The 14,014-nt window shown below is 38.3% G+C and overlaps 1 protein-coding gene across 3 annotated transcripts in view; it reads left to right on the forward strand.

The window, feature by feature from the left end:
- Positions 1–14,014, forward strand: part of KATNAL2 (katanin catalytic subunit A1 like 2) — a 120,023-nt gene that overhangs the window by 51,820 nt on the left and 54,189 nt on the right. For 2 of the 3 annotated variants that reach the window (XM_027869027.1, XM_027869029.1), the window contains exons 3-7: positions 4,348–4,514; positions 6,075–6,111; positions 6,686–6,717; positions 11,261–11,388; positions 12,888–12,986. In XM_027869027.1, the coding sequence (XP_027724828.1) occupies positions 4,348–4,514; positions 6,075–6,111; positions 6,686–6,717; positions 11,261–11,388; positions 12,888–12,986 (463 nt within the window). The remainder of the gene's footprint in view (positions 1–4,347; positions 4,515–6,074; positions 6,112–6,685; positions 6,718–11,260; positions 11,389–12,887; positions 12,987–14,014) is intronic. The other variant, XM_027869028.1, reaches the window with a different exon arrangement.

Genomic DNA, 14,014 nt, shown 5'->3' on the forward strand with positions numbered 1-14,014 from the left:
AGTTTACTGCCTTTGCTCCTACTCTTGTGCTAAGAAAATCATGAAACTGTGTTGACTACAGTTCTCTTGACTTAGAGCTTTATGATACGTAATCTCAACAGGGCTCTAACTGAAGCAAGGCAATCTTGAGAAGGCCATCTATAATTGATGCCTCCAACTTCCTTTCCTCTCATTCCTTTCATAACTTTCTACAGTCTAGATTCTGACTCTATCGTTCAGCAGAAACTTTTTTCTTCCAAAGTTACGAATGATCTCTTGATGTCGAATCTAAAGACGTTTTTTTTAAACCTCATTGTTTTTGCCTTCTCTAAAGCCTTTGACACTGTTGTTCACCCTCTTCAACTTGATCCTGACAATAGATTTCTGTGGCACCTTTATCCTTGTTCTTCTCCTGTCTGTCAAATCATTTCTCAGTTTTCTTTGTGTATTTTCATCCAGGTCATGCCCACTAATGCAAATGTCCCCCAAGGCTGTATCCTGAGCCCTCTTCATTTCTTCTTCTATACTGTTTCTCTTGGTGATCTTGTCAGCTTGTGTGGGTTGAATTATCATCTCCATGCTGATGATTCCCAGATTTACTCATCCAGCCTTAACTTCTTTCCTAACCTTCAGGCTTACATTACCAACTGTTTACTGGACATCTCAAACTGCATATTTGGTGGAAAACTTTAATTTAGCATGTCCAAAAGGAACTCGTTAACTTTTCCCTTGAAAGCCTCCTCCTCTTCCAGACTTCTTTATTATAGTTGAAGATGCTACTACCATCCTACTCACTCAGGTTCACAACCTATGTATGATCTTTGAATCCTCAGTTTCTCTCACTCCCCTCCACACCATATCCAATTTATTTTTGAAATCTGTTGACTTTACTTTTATAACATCTCACCGACATGCCCCCTTTTCTCCTCTGATGCTGAAGCCACCATGCCACTGTTCTGGTCCCATCCCTCATCATCTCATGCCTGGATTACTGTAATAGCCTGCCAGTGATTTCCTTGCCTCAAATCTCTCCCATTTCAGTTCATCCTCCCCTTAGCTGTCAAATTAATTTTCCTACAGTGCAAGTCTGACTGTCACTTACCTATTCAAGAAATTCCAGTGGTTCCCTACCACATTAAATATGAAATCTTGTGGCATCCAAAACCCTTCTCAGCCGGGCCCCTTTCTACCTTTCCAGTTTTCTTACAGCTTACTCCCCACCATTTACTCAGTGATCTAGTGACACCTGCTGTTTCTGGAACATTTATGATTGTACATTTTCATCTCCCTCTTCCCTTGCCCTGCCAATGCTCTTCCTTCTCATCTCTACTTACTGGCTTCCCTGGCTTCCTTCAAGGTCCAGCTAAAATCCCATCTTCTACAGGAAGCCTTTTCCAGTTCCCCTTAATACTAGTGCTTTCCCCTGTGTCAATTATCTAGTTTTCTCCATATATAGTATTTGTACATAGTTGTTTGCATCTTATCTCCCCCATTATATTGTGAGCTCCTTGAGGTCAACGATTGTTTTTGCCTTTTTTTGTCTTCCTAGTGCTTAGAACAGTACCTTATACATAGTAGGTCTTTAATAAATCCTTATTGACTAACTCCCTGACTTTAGAAAGCTCCTGAAAAGTTAGATTATTTGGTAAAATAAGGAAATGTATAGAGTCTTTTGTAATTCTTAAAACAATTACATTTGTATGAAGCAGCTTTGATTGAAAAATAGTATCTTGTATGTTCTAAACCATAGTCTTCCAAACTTCAGTGAAATAGTCCTGATTAAAAAGGAATGTTAAGAGAGGAAGCTTCTCTCTTCTCTCATATCTCCCAGGTGCAAAGCACATATATAGAAAGAAACTATAAAGGCATTTGGATTTTAGAAACTTGAGAAATATATTTTTATTTGTAGTGCTATCTGCAATAGGCAGTGTTAGACTTTACACTGAATAGTTTTTCTGTAGAGAATCTCCAATGAAGATTCTAAATACTGTTAATTATATAAATGTTTTTATTATAGAAATTTATGTGATTGACTTTAAAAAACCCACAAATTTACCAGAACTTATACATCTAGATGAGTGTTGTTTCTGTCAAAGCGGTCACTAGGAGAGACCCTACATTTATTCCCACTATTGTGCAAAGGGTTTGGGAATTGCCTTTAGTGGTAGTCTTTCAAAGAATCAGAGCTGAAGCAAATTTTTATCCATTGAAAGTAGATTTGTTTGCTGTTTTTGAAAACAGCCAACAGTCCTTTAAGAGCCCAGGCCATTGAGCAAAGTGGAGATATGTGGCAGATCTTGTACCTCCAGTTACTTTTTAGACATGTTGAACTGGATGTCCAGTAGACATCTTAAACTCAACATGTCCAAAACAGAACTCATTATCTTTCCTCTAAAACTCTCTACTCCCCACCCCACCCCTTCCAAATTTTTCTGTTACTGTAAGACAACAGCATTTTCTCAATCCCCCAGACTCACAATGTAGGAATCGTCCTCAACTCTCTCTCATCCCTCCCCCCCCATATCCAATTTTTTGCTAAATTCTGACATTTTATCATTATAGTATCTTTTCTATTTGTCCCCTTCTCTCTGACACTGCCACCACTCTGGTACTGGCCCTCACCACCTCATGCTTGGACTATCACCATTGCTTGGTGGAGGGCCTGTCTGCCTCAAGTCTCTCTCCAAGTCCAGGCCATCCTCCATTCAGCCACCAAAGTGATTTTCCTAAACACAGGTCTAACCACATCACACACACCTCCCTCCCCCCAACCCAATATTAATCCTTAAAAATTAAAAATCCTTCATAGCCTAGCCCCCTCCTTCTTTTCCAGTCTTCTTACACCTTACCCTCCACCTCGTACTCTTCGGCCTAGTGGTATTAGCCTTTTTACTGTTCCACAAACAAGACACTCTAACTCTTGACTCCAAGCATTTTCTTTGGTTTCCCCCATGCCTGGAATGCTCTCCCATCTGTGTCTGGCTACTGTCTTCCCTGCCTTCCTTTAAGCCCTATCTAAAATTCCATCTTCTTCAAGAAGCTTTTCCCAGCTTCTCTTAATTCTAGTGCCTTTCCTCTGTTAATTATTTCCTATCTTTCCTATCTGTATCTTGTTTGTACATATTTTTTTTACTCATTATCTTCCCTATTAGCTTGTGAGCTTCTTGAGAGCAGGGACTGTCTTTGGCGTCTTTTTATATCCCCAGTTAGATCCATGCTTGGCATATAGTAGGTGCTTTTTGTTGTTGTTTGGTTTTTTCAGTCATGTCTGACTCTTCGTGATTCCATTTGGGATTTTCTTGGCAAAGATACTGAGGTGGTTCGCTGTTTCCTTCTCCAGCTCATTTTACCGATGAGGAAACTGAGGCAAACTGAGTTAAGTAACTTGCCCAGGGTCACACAGGTAGTAGGGCAGATTTGAACTCAGGGAGATGAATCTTCCCCACTCAACTAGCCAGGAATTCAAGACCTAGAATAGTTCTAGGGGAAAAACAATCTTTATCCACTTATCACTTAGCTGCCTAGGTTCTTAGTAAAATAAATGTTTCTTGATTGACTGATTAACATCTCTGTAGTTAGATTGGAAAGCCTGTAGCTCCCTTAAAAATCAGTGGGCATCGGTGAAAAATCATAGCTCATAAAAAAGATGATGAAATGCTTTTGAAAGCTATCAGTGCACAAAACAATATCAAACATAGGTTTGAAATATCTCACTTTGGGTCAATGATAAATATCACTATAAAGTAATAAGTTTTTTTCTCACGTAGCTTATAAATAAACTTGAAAAATAATTGCCAGATTTCTCAATTTACCATTTGAGAAATGTTGCAAGCAATAGCAGCATTATTGATTATAGATAGCCAGGTTGTAGATAGAGCAACAGATGTGGAATCAGGAAGTCAGGAAGACCCAAGTTCAAATCCAGCCTCAGATACTTACTAGCTGTGTGACCCTGGGCATGCCATTTAACCTCCACCTGTCTCATTTTTCTCATCTGTAAAATGTGGATAATAATTGAACTTATCTCACAGGGCTGTTATAAGGATCAAATAAGAAAATAATTAAAGTGCTTAGCACAGTGCCTGGCACGTAGTAAGTATATACACATATGTGTTAGCTGTATACTCTCTCAAGGTGATTATTCTTAAGGGGACAGCACACATATGAATGTATAAATTCAAGCCTGTTTAAAAGGCAATCTCATTATTTTTCAGTCACACCTCTTGACCCCAGGTGCATTCTGCTCTGTTTAATACAGGCTTGTGGTTTTGTATAATGTTTCTCTTTGAGCCAGTGATGACTGTTTCTTTCATTATTTTTCCTGTGGGTTGTTGTTAATGACTGATCTGCTTCTTTTGAAATTGCTAGATATATTGATGCTGCCAACGCTTTGGAACAAGAAACCGAACAAGGCTTACAGCGCTTTGAAGTTTGTGATAATGTTGATCTTGAAACTATTTTGATGGAATATGAGAGTTATTATTTTGTAAAATTCCAGAAATACCCTAAAATTGTCAGAAAGGCAATTGAAACTGGTATGTGGCAATATATGTATATATGTATGTATATGAAATAAGACTTTTAACTCAGTGTTTTGTTTGCATCTTGCTCCCCAATAAAGATGATGCTCACTATCCAACATTAAGATAACGTATTAGAAAGACCAACTAGTGCCTTTCCCCTTGATTCAAACTCTAAAATATGGTGCAAATTAAATGTAATAGTCTGAACTTTTTTGTATGCCTCTGCCAGGCACCTTGCTGTCAGAGTCATTTTTGAGCTGAAAGATCAGAATCTCAGTTTGTCATAAGAAGTTCTTAAGAGAACGAGCACATTTTTTCTGCATGGCTGTGGGGTGTATAGAGAGAGCAGTGGACTCAAAGTCAGGACACCTGGGTTCTGTTCATGGTGCTGACACTAGTTGGGTGACCCAGGAAAGGTCACTTTGCTTGTCGGTCTTCATTTTTTTATTGATCAAATGGAGATAACCATACTCCACTACCTTCTTCATAAGGTTGCCATTGAAGAAAACTCTTTGTAAACATTAATATGCTCTATAAATGTGAGCTATTGTTCTTTCTTTCTATTAAAGATAGAAAGACATGTTTTATAAAGGGCTTATATGACAAGAGATCTTTCCAGTTAGATAGGAAAACCTATTAGCTGCCTTGAAAGTCACAGGGAAATGGACATTGGTGAAGCTAATAGCTCATGTATAGATAATGAAATGCTCTCGAAAGCTATCAATTCAAATAATAATCAATATAATACATAGGTCCAGTATAGGTTAGCAGTAAATAGAGGCTGGTTGAGGGAGTATCTAAAGTCAGGACCCTGTGTTTTGTAGTAATAAATTGACTCTTAAAAGCCCATAAGTGGAGGAAGTAATTATAAATCAAGGAAGATCGTTGTCCTCTTTACAAGGGGACATTGACCATTTAATTCAGGGACCAGAAAACTAGAAGGACTAGGAGCTCTGAACAGCTGAGCCCAAGAATCCCCAAATTATAGAATCTTGAAGTTAGAAGGACCCCTATAGGTTATCTAATTAAGTTATCCCCACAGCACAAAAATCAAAATGTTACTTTTCTGTCCAGAAATCGGATAAAAAACTGTGATGAGTCCTAATCTCTAGATCATCAGGGGAGTAATATAAGATGTGGGTTCTTGGCCACTAGTTTCAGTATAGCACTTGGCATCCACATTATTCTCCTGTGATTTCCAACATCAGTGTTTTTGCTTCTTTTGGGGTAAAACTGCCCAGCATTATAAATGTCATGAAATATCTGACAAGGTTCATGTCAACTTTATGAAATGAAGCTGGTCCAGAGCCCTCACAATCCCAAGGTATCATATCCAATGGTCTTGGTGCCTCTCACACAGGAGGCTACAGGGCTCAGCTTTCCTCAGAGTAGGGGGTAATTCATTTTTCACATATCATTGGCCAAGAATGGCACGAATCGGGATTTCAGTAGGGTTTACAGTCCAGGCACAGATTTCTTAAAAGGAGGGACAGATGTCAGAATTACTTTTTCCTTTGTTTGGAATTCGGTCAAACCTTTTTGTTTCTTCTTTCAATATTTACTTTCTTGCAGAAGAAAACAAGATACCACGAAGTGGAAAGTCCAGAAGGTAAAGTGAATGGAATTAACTATTTCTGAATATCTCCTTACAGCTGTCCTGGAGGCATTATGGTTGGGGCAAAACATTCATTCCTATTCATCCAATGGGAGGTGCTTCTGGATTGAGAATCCCATGACCTGTCTAGGAATGGTTATTGACTATAAGCAGCTATACATTGGCACATGAGCTTGACAGGCAGTAGACTTCTCCCCTGAACTCGATCCCATCCTACTATAAGATCAGGAATCAGTTTGACAACAAGAGAATATCATTGAGGATCTTTGTCCAGTAACATCTGTATAACTCCATTAAGCCTTGAAGCTTTGTCTGACTTCTAGTAGGTCAGTACGACAGTATTTTCTTCAAGCATTTCATAGCAGTACTGCTCAAAAAGGGACCACCAGTATGACAGCTGGTATGTCACAATAAGCCAGGCTTTCCCTAAAGTTCTGGTTTCCATTACTCCTTTGCATACACTATTACTACAGTGGATCTGTGCGCATTCCCTGCATTGCATTCCTTCTGACTTCTCCCCTCTCTTTCCCCATTTTATGTCCTTAACCTGGCCTATCCCATCCCACAGCAAAACTCCACTCTGGATTTGTGGCATCTTATGTGAGTTCCTCTATGATTTCTCTTTTCTTTTTATGATTATAAATAAATTTGCCTTTTTTTTTTTAACAAAGTCTGTCCTGTACCACCAGCTTCATCCTTCCCTCTTTGCCTAATTCCCTCCACTCATCCCTCCTTCCAGTTTTCTTCAGTAATTCTGTGTTTTTCCTCTGCCTTCCCCTGTGCCCTGGCCAGATTAGGGTTAAAAAAAAAAAAGATCTCGAGGAACCACTTCCCTAAAGAGATAGGGTGGCTTTTTAGCATCAGGCTTGGATTTTTATAGATCTGAGTATGCCAGAGAATAGCTTCTTTGGTTAGGGAAGTTTGAGTATTCCTTTTGCTATTAAAAGGTTTAAACTTCATTGGAAGGAAAAGTTTGAACACCTGCAGAGGCCACACCATTTTGTAAACTGAATGAAAAAAGTGTATAGAGTATGTCCTAGTGATCTTGTCAGTGAGGTGGTTGGCATAGCTTATGTGGATAAACAACTTGTTAAAAGTTTCAGGAATAAATATTCTAATTCTATGACCTTGTATGGGTTACATTCCCCTCATCTGTTACCTCTAAAAGGAGACTAGCCTGAGTGTGCTACAGCCACCTCACAGGCTTGTTTGGAGCAGCTAATAAAAACGATTGGAGAGGAGCTCGTGCATGTTGGGAAGTGAGATTGAAATGCTTCATGTTAATACGCTGCCTAAGGCTAGTGCAGTTTCACACCATTCTTTAGGAGCGGTTTTATTGTTTTGACAAAAGTGTTATTCTTTTATTTATAGTTTCCATAAAACTAGTCAGACTATAGTAATAAATGGTAACTACTTGTGAGAAGAAACAGCGAGGGGGCATTTTAAAAGGCAGGGCTTTGGAACACATGCGAATTCTGATGATTTACCACCCAAATTCATGCGCAGAACTTCCTTCAGCATTTCTTACCCCGGCAAGAAGTTCTGTTATTGAGTGAGTTGGGTTTTTAGAGTTCATTGGTTCTTTGTAGTAGCAAAAGCCTGGTGGATGATTGGACAGCTTGGGAATGCTTCAACCCCAGTTTGTGTGGAGATGTTTGTGTGTGTATGTATATACAGGGATATATAGATATCGACATATAATAAAGGCTAGATAGGAGATGTGTGTGTATGAGATCTTATATACATACGTATATACATATACATGTATACGTACGTGTGTGTTTATGAGATAAAGGTCAGGAACCAACTCAGAGTTTAGAAATAGCATTTTGTGTTTATAAAGTGCTTTCTACATATGATGTCATTTGATCTTCACAACAACTCTCTGAGGTAGGTAGTGCAAGTACCCCATTTAAATGATCCCATTTAACAGATGAAGAAATTGGGATTTGGAGAAGGGAAGGAACTTCCCCAAAGTCACATCTAACAAGTGGCAGCTCTGGCACTCGAACCCAGGTCTTTTGACTGCTCTTCAGTGATCTGGATAAAGGATGATTAAAACTGGGAAGAACAGATAGGAAATTAATGAATTATGTTCCCATTAAGCTTCTGTTGCTAGAGAGAATTATTTAAGAGTCTGTGCCTTTATTTCTGTCATTAGTAAATTAGTACTCATGCATGATTAATGCTTTTTGTATTTCACATCAGGGAAGAGAACCCAGTAAGCATTTGCTTATGAAGGGCTGTCATCGAGACTGGAAACTTTTCTTAATTAATTGTTTAAGAAATTAATTAATTCTTAAACATCCCCTGAATTTATTCTTTGTTTTTCCTTTTTGAGCTAGTCCAAATTTGAATGTTAGCTAAAACATGTATCTATATTTATGTTCATATATATATATTCTAGAATTCTAGAAGAATATATATGTATATTTATGTATACACTCATTATGCACATTCTAGCTAAAGTTCAAACTTAGACTACATGTATATGTATTCTGGACTATATAACTATTCTAGAATTCTATGTTTATATATACACACACACACATATGTATATATACACACACACACATATATGTGTATACGCACACACACACACATATATATATACAGAGAGAGAGAAAGTCTAGAATTCTAGAGGATCGTGTATGTATGTGTGTGTGTGTGTGTGTGTGTGTGCTTGCTAAAGATCAAACTTGACCTAGCTCAGAATTCTAGAAGAATATATGTGTGTGTATATATGTATGTATATATGTTTGTGTGTATGTATACATATGTGTATATATGCATAAACATATACACATACATATATACATATACATACATGTGTATATATGTACGTATATATGGTTGTGTGTATGTATACATGTGTGTATATATGCATAAATATATACACATACATATATACATATATACACACATGTGTGTTTATGTATATATATGTGTGCTTGTTCTAGCTAACAGCTAGGTGGCACAGGGGATAGAGTGCTGGGCCTGAAATCAGGAAATCTCATCTTCCTGAGTTCAAATCTGGCCGCTGACACTTACTAGCTGTGTGACCCTGGGCAAGCCATTTAACCCTGTTTGCCTCAGTTTCCTCATCTGTAAAATGTGGAAAAGGAAATGGCAAACCACTCCAGTATCTTTGCCAAGAAAACTCCAAATGGGGTCATGAAAAGTTAGACACATGCTAAAGATCAAACATGGACTAGTTCAGAAAAGAAGAAAAAGAATAAATTCAAGGGATGTTTAAGAATATTTATATGTATGTACATATATATGTATATATTCCTCCCTTCAAAATTGCTTCTTAAAATAATAAAGCTTTTTAAAATCTCCAAATTGCTTGTGCCTAGGTAAAATAATAGGGAGAGCAAGTTTGGGGAGCTAGAGCCTGGGTTACAATTCCTTAACTTCTTTGATGATCTCCAAGCAACTGCTTCATCTATCTTCTTTATGCTTCCTTTTCTTCCTTTGTCAAATGGATACAGAAATCCCCATCTCCTGTCAATTTCCTAGGGATCTTGAGATAAAGACAGTGGTGTAAATGAAACTCTTTTTATGTCGACGATAGTCAATCAACAAGCATTTATTATTGAGCGCTGTGGGGGGGCGGGTAGGGAGGTGGAGAGATGACCAGGCAAGGCCGCCTGCAGAAGGTGAGATTTGAGTAGAGTTTTGGAGGAAGCCAGTAAGCATGGGGGGGAGATGAGAGCATTACAGGCATTAAGGACAGCCAGGGAAAAGGCCCAGAGTTGGGAGTTGGGAGTAAAGTAGGAAGGCCTGTAAGGTGTACATTACATTCTGCAAGGTGTCTTTAATTCTTATAGGACTTCCATAGATATTTCATGTTGTCAGTAGCATTTATTAAGTACTCACCAGGCACCGTGCTAGGTGCAGGAGATACAAAGATATATGAAATAGACTTTGCCCTTCAAGAGATTATATTCCATTTGGGAAAACATGTACATCCTCACAAAGGCATAGAGAGGTATGTAGAATGCAAATTGTTTCATCATTTAAATAAGATAAAAGTGAGGCAGAGAAAAGTTGCCTCTATCTGTTCACCACAGATTAGATAGTTCTTGGTGGGGCTTGCAAGAAAACCCAGGTATCTGGGTTTCAGCCTGTTGCATTTTCCACAAAATGAGAGTGGCAGTATATATGTTTTATACTCTATTATTGACATGGGCTCTCTCATTGGGGCTATAATATAAAATATAAATATACAAACTGACTTTTCAATTCCCATGAGAAAAATTAAGTAAAAAATACAATTAAGTGTCATCAGTTCATGTGTGAGGGGAAAATTCTAGTGAACACTTTGCACTTAAGTTGTGTATTTAAGAACAGTGCACCAGAGAAGACTGAACCATGACTTGTAACTTCAGGGTTTCTTGATCTTCCCCATTTACTATATGACCCTAATCATCATTTGCTTTTCTGTGTATAAATACTTTGTCCATAAAATGGATATAGTAATATATTGAGCTCACTTCCACCTCACAGAGATATTCTGAGGAATAACTAGTAAGAATTATTTTTCAATCTTTTGTAAACATAAATTCTAAGTAATCATTGAATTAAGTTTTAAGTTATTTTTGTTCAGCAAATGCTTTTGAGTATTTAGTGTCGGTGGCAATATTGATTGTTGGCCTTCATTCTCGATGAGGACCAAAATGACAGCATTGTGTTGGGGTGAAAATACAATGTGGCCAATCAGACTAATAAAAGCTTGGAAGGCTCTACCACAAGTCAGGCACAGAGGGAGTAGGACACAAAAATAAGTAAAAAGCCCACAATTCCTGTCTTTAGGGAGTCTCTACTTAAATGAAGAGGCAACAGGAACTTAATGCTACTTAGAACAAGGTGCCACCTGATTAAACCATATATAAGGGTTGAGGGAAGGTGGAAGACAAGAATGATCATAGGATGAGCCAGGGAGGGCAGCTTTCAGGAGGTGGGTTTTGAGTCAGGTTGGAAGAACATGAGTTGGCAGAGAAGAAGGTCAAAGAGCATGAGCAGGAGGCAGAAGTGTGCATGAAGGACTTTCTTAAAATATGTGACTCTCCTCAGGTATGCTATACTTCCTGGTTGCTTGTTTGCTGCAAATTAAGTAGTTAAAATAATTTCCTTCAAGGTTTTTTGTACCATAGGGTGGTGAGTGATGCTTCTCAGAATCTTCCTAGGATCCCTCAGCATTGGTCACAGTCAAAGAAGACATCAGGGAAGATATTGGAGCCCAAGCCCCCCAACCAGGATAAACAGGTTAAAACTCTGAACAGGTTAAAATAAAACTGCCTGAGCTTGTTTGCTGAATGGTCCTCATCAGTCTTTCATGCTAAGATATTTTTTTTTTGTTTTGGGAATCAAGTTGATTCTCTCCCAGTGCGTGGTGAGAGGAAATCATTGTTTAACTCTCTTAGATTTCTCACGTGACTTTTTGGTGGAATTTGGTGGAATTACTTATCCTTTAAACATGGGCACTAGACCCAAAACACTTAATGAGGTCTGTGGCCTTAGTCAGAGCAGGGAGAAACCAGGCAAGGCCTCCCAACCTGCAGTGATCCTACGGATGTTCCACTTCCCTTCTAAGGGTTTCTCTGAGCCCAATTTCAAAAATACAGACTAGAGACAGGCAAGATGATGAAATGCACACACACACACACACACACACACACACACACACACACAGAGTGCACTGGCTTTAGAATCATGAAGACCTGGTTTCAAATCCTGCCTCTGAGACATGATGACTGTGTGACTGTGGACAAGTCACTTAATCTCTCAGGCAACTCTTTTAAGACTAAATTTTCAGAGCAAGTGCTAGTTTACACTGGTAGAGGGAGTTTTCTCACAAGGACTTCCTTATACCAATGAAATCACACACACAAAATTTTTTTTTAAATGCAGGTTGCTGTGAATTGAAGGATTAGGGGAAGTTGATCATGATAAAAATGTACCTCCTCTTATCTTTATTCCTGCAATCCAAGGGGCAAATAGGACTGAATAAGTACAGAGAAGCCATGCTAGGCATTTAGGGGAAACCATAAAATGGAAAATGAAAGTAGAAGGCCAAGAAAAAGGATCAAAAGAAATATTTTGAAGGAAGACTAGTGGGATGCAAAGGCACATGACCATGGTAATTATTGGTTAGCCAGGAGAATCTTTTCAACATCTAATCAGATCCGGTAGGTTGGCTTATGAATGATTACCTTAGGTAATTACAATGTGATGCTAAAGAGGCCAAGGTGATGGGTAAAGGGATAGCTTAGTTAGCTCTGTACAACGTGTTCTGTTGATAGGGATATGCCTTTTGGATGGTTGGTTAGTAACATTGCTTGGGTATATGAAAGATAGTGTTTTGTGTTACACAGAGAATGATGTTCCACTCGGTTGGAATTATGTACAAAACTACAAAAACACTGAGGGAATTCCCCCATTCACAAGACCAACATAATTATATTTAATTTTTGAAGGTTATTTTTTCCCATAGTGTGTTCCTATAAGAACACTCAATGAATTAGTTCAGTGCTATCAACAGAGAAAATGTGACCATTATTTACTCATTCACCAAAAATTACCTGCCTACTGCGTGCAGAGCACTGTGCCAGGTCCATAGTCTCTGTCCTCATAGAATTTATAACCTAGTTGTAGGATAAGACACAACACCACAGGATAAGTGCAGCATATGCAGGTGCTGTGTACAACTGGCCAGTGTTCAAAGCTGAATTTTTATCCCTGCAACTGTTTTCTTCCTTCCTCAGGATACTGACCATACAGCTTTCTATGAGACTCCTGACTTTGGTTTAAATATATCAGGAATCAACAAAGGCATTGGAGGTGAAAATGCCCACCCAAGAAGGGTGAGTTGAACACTGGAATACTCATCATTGGAAATGGGAAGATTTATTCTTTTTATTTTTTTTATTAACTTATTTTTAGTTTTCAACATTAAGATTTCTTATAAGACTTTGAAATAAATAGGATACCTTTTCCAATTGTAGTGCCGGTCTCTTATAATATGAGGTTGTAACTATCAGTAGGACTGTCACATGTTACTTAAATAGTATTTTATTTATTCACTGGTCAATAGTGGCTTGCTAATGTTGTCACTTGTTATCTTTGACATTGAAATCTAAATTTACAATGGAAGGGGAAAATGTTGATGGTTTTTTAATCTTGCCCTTGGTAGAAATTTCTTCCCTTATTGGGTTTACCACTTGTCCCGATTCTTAATTGATAGACAGTGTCTCAAGCAGAAGAGACTCAAATTGGACAGATGTTGAGAGAAGAGAGCTTAATTCATAAAGTGTGGGTGATCATCTACGTTTTCTAAGTAGCAGCAAAGTTAAAATGTTCCTGCAAAGAATGAGCTCCAGGATTATATTTCCTTCAGAGTCCCTTTTCTATCATTATTATTATTATTACTATTATTATTTTGGTTTAACCCAGCCCGACTCTCACTTATGCAATTTCTGATGCATCTAGCCCTAACCAGCCAAACTGAAATAAGGGTGGAGAATGCAGTTCCTCTTAGATAATTGAAGCAAAAAAACAAACATACAAACCCTTATGTGAATGAACTGGGTAGTTTAGAAAAACCGCCTTGATGTCTGCATAATTTGGATAGGAGACTAGAACTGAGATAATTAAGCATCTCTTGATTTAGCCTGTATTGATTAGTTCCTAACTCTTTTTCACCCTTCACCGCCAAATTGAGAGGAACTTTTACTGTTCAGGTCTCCTGGCTTCATTATGTACCCCAGCCAACTCAGCAGATTAGAGGTCCCCAGTGTTTTTTTTTTTTGTGGTAAGCTACTGTGTTTTTTACCAGAAGCGTTATGATTGACTCTAGGCAGGATGTTGGGAAGATGTGTGGAAAGGAAGATGC

Source organism: Vombatus ursinus, unplaced genomic scaffold (genome assembly GCF_900497805.2).
Source record: "Vombatus ursinus unplaced genomic scaffold, bare-nosed wombat genome assembly UNPS02014791.1, whole genome shotgun sequence".
Classification (NCBI taxonomy): Eukaryota; Metazoa; Chordata; class Mammalia; order Diprotodontia; family Vombatidae; genus Vombatus; species Vombatus ursinus.